At 45.7% G+C, this 7,615-nt stretch overlaps 1 protein-coding gene across 1 annotated transcript in view; it reads right to left on the bottom strand.

Annotated features, from left to right (window-relative positions):
• Positions 1–5,155, bottom strand: part of RRM2B (ribonucleotide reductase M2 B (TP53 inducible)) — a 44,882-nt gene extending 39,727 nt beyond the window's left edge. The window contains 2 exon segments of the mRNA XM_011983489.1: positions 4,882–4,935; positions 4,937–5,155. Of these exon segments, the coding sequence (XP_011838879.1) occupies positions 4,882–4,935; positions 4,937–5,146 (264 nt within the window). The 5' untranslated portion in view covers positions 5,147–5,155.
• Between the last annotated feature and the right edge of the window lie 2,460 nt (positions 5,156–7,615).

The following is a 7,615-nucleotide window of genomic DNA, read 5'->3' on the forward strand; positions in this document are numbered from 1 at the left end:
AATATTTATAGTGACAATAATACAGTAGAGGCTTTATTATGCAAAGCAATCCAAACAGGTACTTGAAAATTGGCTAAAGGTAGGAATCATAAGAAAATGGTGTATTCCTTAAACTATGTGACTTAAACACATCATTTTTTTTTCTGAGACAGTCTTGCTCTGTCACCCAGGCTAGAGTGCAATGGCATGATCTCGGCTCACTGCAACCTCCGTCTCCCGGTTCAAGCAATTCTTCTGCCTCAGCCTCCTGAGTAGCTGGGATTACAAGTGCCCGCCACCATGCCCAGCTAACTATGGCATTTTTAGTAGAGATGGGGCTTCACCATGTTGGCCAGGCTGGTCTCAAACTTCTGACCTCAGGTGATTTACCTGCCTCAGGCTCCCAAAGTGCTGGGATTACAGGTGTGAGCCACTGTGCCCAGCCTAAACACATACATTTATTTATATTTATTTTTACTAATCTTCTGCCATATGGTCAAACTTTTTTAAACTTGGCTCACCGACTAAAGCCCCAAGTGTTTTGAATATTCCACACCATAATGTATCACCTACACTTTCTAGTTTTAAAATTTTGCTTTTTTTAGAGACAGAGTATTGCTCTTTCACCCAGCCTGGAGTGCAGTGGTATGATCATAGCTCACTGCAGCATCAAATTCCTGGGCTCTAGGGATCTTCCTGCCTCAGCCTGCAGAATAGCTGGGACTACAGACACATGACACCATGCCTAGTTAATTTTTTTTAATTTTTGTAGAGATGGGGTCTTGCTATGTTGCCTAGGCTGGTCTCGAACTCCTGGCCTCAAGCGATCCTCCTGCTACAGCCTCCCAAAGTGCTGGGAGTACAGGTATGAGCCACCTCACCCAGCCTCTAGTGGGAACAGAAATATATCGGTGCCAGCTGGATGTGGTGGCTGGCCAGGTGTGGTGGCTCATGCCTGTAATCCCAGCATTTTGGAAGGCTAAGGTAGGCGGGCAGATCACTTGAGGTCAGGAGTCCAAGACCAGCCTGGCCAACATGTTGAAACCCCATCTTTACTAAAAATACAAAAATTAGCCACGCGTGCCGGCGCATGCTTGTAATTCCAGCTACTTGGGAGGCTGAGGTGGGAAGACTGCTTGAACTCAGGAGGCAGAGGTTGCAACGAACCAAGATCACTGCACTCCAGCCTGGGCAACAGAGCAAGACTCCATCTCAAAAAACAAAACAAAACAAAAAGAAATATATGGATGCATGAGAGAGCAGCCTACTAGCCACAGAAACTTCAAAGCTCATGGGTATCTATATTTTTATAGGGTTAGTAAAGGAGCAAAATTGGTTAGTAGTAATCTGATTTTTAAAAAATTGTGGAGCAGGTCGAAGTGGGCTGCTTATATATAAAACACTTTGGCATCTAATAACTCTAACATGTATGCTATTGGGAGCCACTGAAGATTTTTAATCAGGCAAATAACATAATCAGATGTATGTTTTAAGATTGCTTTTGTAGAAACATTGCTAGATTAGAAGAGAAATTAGAGGCAGATAGAACAATGAAAAGATTATTGTACTACCCATCTCTTGCCTGAACTAGAAACACACAAAAAAATTGATTTAAGTGATATTCAGAAGTAGAATGAATTATTCTTGCTAAAAATTTGAATTTGGGACAAGGGGACAAGGAACAGTTAAAGATGCCCTTGATGTTTCCAGCTCCAGTAACTGGGTGATAACAAGACATAAAAAATACATAGAAAGTGCTCAGTACCTGGAGAATAAATGAATAAATCAGACAAAAATTTTGCTTCTCACATTAGATGTTTAACAGAAGTTTAACTCCTCCCACCAAGCCAGGTGATAACAACAAAGTTACAAACACAATATCCTTACAAAGTCAACTAGGTCATTAGAAAAGATAATGAATTCAGGTCGTGTGCGGTGGCTCACGCCTGTAATCCCAGCACTTTGGGAGGCCAAGGTGGGCGGATCACGAGGTCAAGAGATTGAGACCATCCTGGTCAACATGGTGAAATCCCGTCTCTACTAAAAATACAAAAATTATCTGGGCATGGTGGCGTGCACCTGTAATCCCAGCTACTCGGGAGGCTGAGGCAGGAGAATCACTTGAACCCAGGAGGCAGAGGTTGCAGTGAGGCGAGATGGTGCCACTGCACTCCAGCCTGGCAACAGAGTGAGACTCTGGCTCAAAAAAAAAAAAAAAGAAAAAAAAAAAGAAAGGAAAAATATAATGAATTCAGTTTCAAGATGTCCAGTAAGCAGTTAAAAATACAACACTGCAGAACAGGAGTGATGGAGATCCCATTAGTGGTTGCCAAGGGAATGGATGTGATTATCCAGAGAGAACATACAGAGTAGCAAGACAACTGAGGATACAGCTTTAGAGAATGCTGATATTTAAAGGGCAGATGAAAGAAGAGGAGCCAGCTGAGATTAAAACAGACTGAAATGGATGCAGGACAAGGAAAAGCAAAAGTAGGAATGATGTGATTTGGCTAAAGCAAAGGATCCAGACTTTTAAGATAAATCAGACTAAGAAGTTAGGAATCAATTTTATGGCCAAAGATCTTCGAACATTGGAGGTCTGGAAGGCTCATACTCCAATTCTCCCCATTTGCCCCCATTTGCTGGCGTTCACTGCAGGGTACAGTTTGAAAATCTGTACCCCACAGATTTGGGGGAACAAATAGTCATGGAGAGTTTCTGAATGGGAATTAACATGAATAGAGGTTGCATTAGGAAGACTAATCAGAAACCCACGTATAGGATTAATTGATAAAAAACTAGATTTTGCAAGCAACTAAGGAACCAATTTCAAAGATGGAAATGAGGACTTGAATAAAGATGTGGCAGTTAGCATGAAAAAAGCAGCTTCAACAAGACTTCACCAGCCTAAGGTGTTGGCCAGGCTTTTTGGTAGGAACCGCGCCCCTTTTGGGAGTTTTTTGGGGGGTACAGGGTCAGTAACACAGAGGCACTGGTCTAACGAAGGATTAACTTGGCAATGGTAATTAGGATTGAATGGCAGGTAATATAGGAGATAGAGAAACAACAAAATTATTGTAGCTGCACAGGTGTGAAGCGATGAGAATTTGAAATAAAGTTTAGCAGTAGGTATTCCTTAGTGACATTCTACTGTCTTTTCCAGAATGGTACTTTCAGTTTCTGACTGACTCAATTTCTGGTCATCCAGTTGGGAGATATGCCGGGGCATGTCAGGACAACAATTTAGGTCAAGATTCCCCAGCAAGCATCTATGATGGCCCAGTCTAGGCTGGCATCATACCAGGCTCTTACCTCTCATCCAGCCCCAATTCTACCACTTCTGTTTCTTTGCCTTTATGTCTCTTCTACTTCTGTAAAATATCTGCATGTTGTCATAGTCATACACTACTTGTATCATTTTCATCCCACAAAATCTAACAGAACAAATGGGATACTGGCCCAGGTGCAAGAACTTGGTTTTAAATTTAGCTCCACTACTGAGTCCTGGGCATGCCATTTAATGTTTTCTGGCCTAAACTTTACCTTGAAAATAGACTACGAATTAGATTAGCAATAGTTAACTCTGAGAAATTGACAAAAACTATGGACCCCTTTCTCAGAAGATTAACATCTGCACATAGAAAATCTACATACCACTTCAGACTTATAAAGCCCTTTCTAGTCTACCTATGGACTCTTTAACACAGTGGGGGGTTTTTGTTTTTGTTTTAATATATGTACCAGGATCAGCTGAAGTACTTGTTAAAAATGCAGATCTCAAGAGATTTTGATTCACTATGTTTGGGGTGTGGGTCCAGCAATTTACATTTTTTACAAAATACTCCAAGTAACTCTGATGTAGGTCTCCTATCATGTATGCACTCTGGCATCTAGAAAAACAAAGTGCTTCAGGCATCCCAGCATCTCAAGTTAAAAACTTTTGGACCACTAAAATTCATTCTGAATCTAAAATTCTATCTGTCTTTGCGGGTCTGTATCGAGGTAGGAGTAATAAATAAAATTTAATATCCAGGTGTTAAGCCTGAATCACTGCTGGTGTCATTAGCATAAACAGCAAAGTCTGAATTTTCCCCTTTGAGTAAGGAAGTTGGTACTAAACGCATTTGTTTAAAAACAGGAAGAAAAAGCTTGAGGGATATTTACAGTTAGTTACTAAATGCTTACAAAAATCAAGTCAAATAAAATAAAATCCCAAACCTGGAATCTACAACTTTCCAAAGAAATGTAGGGCCAAGCATGAATTTCTTGGGGGTGGAAACGTTTGTTTCCTCCAAATCTTCACAGTATTAAAACAAAACACCACAGCAACAGGTTCCAGTAGTACAAAAAGCATTTCTCTTGTTCACAAACGACTTAGAAGTATTTGCAAAATGACAGTTTGCAAATTATATAGCAACAGTTTAAACTACCATACAATCCTAGAGTCTAACAAATTCTGGTTTATTTTAGGTACTTTTATCAGCGTAAGATCTGTGGACAGGATGAACAACTTGGGCTTAAAAGCACTTACAACTTTCGTGGCACTTTGCATAAAGCATTTTCCTTAATTCTCTGTGAAGTATCACTTCCATTGTATAAAGGAAGAAAGTGACCCCAAGATTCAGTTAGTTAAGGAGCCGGGCCGGAGCAAAACCGGCCTCCTACTCTGATTTTTTCACTGGGAGGAGGTCATGAGGATTTCGTGTCCCCTTCTACGTGTCATCTTCACCCCATCCACCTGTGTCAATTTCCACACGCGTTCTCCATCCCAAATGGTATGCACCTCTCCAGCAGAGCCGCCACAGTCCTCTTTCCCTGCCTCAGTTTCCCTAGCCAGGGCTCCAAAAACAGGGAAGGAGGGTGGGAGAGCGTGAGGCGGATAAACGCAGGGGTAAGTCTCACCCCGGCCTGAGGCCTCCAAGCGTCGTCCTTGGCTGGCTCCGGGGCAGAGCAGCGGAGCGGGACGCAAACCCAAAGTTAGCTCCTTCCTCCGCCCTCCCCGGGGACGGCCTCCTCGGCGCTCGCAACGACGAAGCCAGGCTGTGGCGAGGGAGGGCGGACAGGCCTGTCCTGACCGCGACGAATAACATTTCCTACAGCGGTCCTGCAACTTGCAATCTAACGGGCTGGCGTGTCTGCGGGGAGGGGGAAGAAGCGACAGCAACATTTACCTCATCCAGATCCAGCCCGGCCGCTTCCGGCCTTTCCGGGTCACCCATCGCGCAGACTCCGCCGAAGCTACAGGCGCTGAGGGAACTGAGCTAAGCAGGCTACCTCCAACTACGACAGGCCGCAGGTGGTCCGCTGGTCCGCTGGTCCGCTGGGTCCGCCCCGCCCCCAGCGCTAGGGACCCGGCCGGCCCCGCCCCGCCGCGCCGGCCCTGCTTTCTCGCCGGTCCATCGAGTGACTCTCCCAGCGCCGGCCTGGCCCCGCCTCCCCCACCTCGGGGCTCCGCCTAACCTCGGCCAGCCCCGCCTCCCCGCCTGCGGCCTAAGGGAATCTCCCCGCCCGGGCCAACCCGCTTCCCCAACCTGCGGCCTTAGGGATCCTCCCCGTCTCTGCCCGCCCTGCCTCCCAGCCTGCGGCCTTAGGGATTCTCCCAGTCTCGGCAGGCCCCGCCTCCCCTGCCTCGGGGCTCCGCCTATCCCGGCCAGCCCCACTTCCCCGCCTGCGGCCTAAGGAAATCTCCCCGCCTCCGCTGGCCCCGCCTTACTCTATTGCACCGCCCAGTCGCCCGGCTTTCCCCTGAGGGACGCCGCCGGCTCTGGACGGCCCAGCCTACTCCTGCTGGCCCCACCTCACCGCATCGGTCCCGCCTCCTCCGCTCGCCCGCTCCGGGCGCCCACTCCTGAGGAGATCGCCTAGAGCCCTCGCGGTCTGTTTTTACTGCCGGCCACGTGAGGGAGTCGGCTCGCTGCCCACCCCGCCCGGTCCCACCTCGCCTCGCCCTCCCCGGGTTCTAGCCACCTGGTGCGGCAGGTGTCTTGCAGGTCGGCTTGAGATTCCCGAGCTCACCCTCGTGGTGCACCAGGAACACGGTGCTTTGCGCTAGCCCGGCCTGTCCTGAGACACTGCGGGAGGCCAAGAGAACGCGCTGTTGCTGTGTGAAGCGCCGGGGACGGGGCAGCTACACCGCCAAACACTTCGGTAGGGAAAGGGCTAGCTGGTTTCGTGCGTAAGCAACTGAAAAGGGGAAGTGGCTGGGGGAAAGTGTGTGTGTGAATGAGGGTGAGTGAGGGGGAGAGAGACAAGTTACTAAAGTCAGGAAAACATTTTGAAAAAAAAAATTGTTTTGAAAAAAAATAGTTTGGTCTAACAAAAATAAAATGGAAGAGAGATTTAAGTAGTTTGAAGCTGAAAGACTGACGGGATCTTGCCGTGACCCGAACAGCATGCACCTGTTTTGTGGATGGCTGAAGGATGGTAAATAGGATCAAGATCTCACTGTAAGCGTTGAAAATGCCGAAAGCTCTTTCTCAAACCTGCCATAGAGTGGGGGTAGACAGTCCTTCTTAAAGCAACTACTGGGGTCAAATGCTGAGTGAAATTTTTTTAATCTGTGAACTTTAATAGCCACATAGATTCTACTAAGCAACTGAGTCTCAATTTACTATAGGCCACTTGGCAAATAATCAGATTCATTCACTTAATGTCATCAAACAATATTGTGTGTCGGGCATCATGTTTAGGCATTCATGATACAAACATGAATGAGTTTGGTGAAAAAGAATCATCGTGGGCATGCATTCTGGTTCCCTCACTTGTTAGCCATGCTACCTTGGGTCAACCTCTCTGAGACTCAGCTTTCTCATCTGCAGGGTAAGAACAATAATCCCTTCCTCATAAGGTTGTTGTGTGAATTTAATAATATATTACTTGTTAAAACACTTATGGGGTGGGAAATTACCTTGATGCAATGGTAGCTTCCACGTACAAGTCAGGCCATCCCAGAGGGTCATGGAACTCGAGACCAGCCTGACCAACATGGCAAAACCCCATCTCTACTAAAAATACAAAAATTAGCCGGTCGTGGTGGCGCATGCCTATAATTCCAGCTACTTGAGAGGCCGAGGCAGGAGAATCGCTTGAATCCGGGAGGCAGAGGTTGCAGTGAGCTTAGATCGCGCCATTGCACTCCTGCCTTGATGTCAAGAGCGAAACTCCGTCTCAAAAAACAAAACAAAAAAAGTCCTTGGCTTTGCAGTCGTAAACGAAATACATTACAATTCTTCAACTGAAGAAGATAGGCAGAAACTGTTATGGTGTTTTGTTTGTTTTATGTGTGGGTTGTTTTTTGTTGTTGTTGTTAAAATGGAGCAAAATAACGAATATAAAGATAAGACCTCAATGAGCATGGCACTAATGGAGAAGGGATTCTTCACAAAACCATATTTCTTCCCCCATCCTGTCTTCATTTGATGTGGATCAAAAGATAACATTGGCCATTTGGTTAAAAAATGCAATACGCTTTTATGCATTATAACTATGGCGTATACAATATGCCATAAAGACTATATGAAGATGTAGAATTCTGTTACTCCTAGAGATCTTGTAGTTACACATTTGTTTACATAGTTACATTGTAACTAATATATACTTTACATACAATAAAGTAATGGGGAAGAGGAAAATGAAA

Source organism: Mandrillus leucophaeus, unplaced genomic scaffold, assembly GCF_000951045.1.
Source record: "Mandrillus leucophaeus isolate KB7577 unplaced genomic scaffold, Mleu.le_1.0 Scaffold250, whole genome shotgun sequence".
NCBI lineage: Eukaryota > Metazoa > Chordata > Mammalia > Primates > Cercopithecidae > Mandrillus > Mandrillus leucophaeus.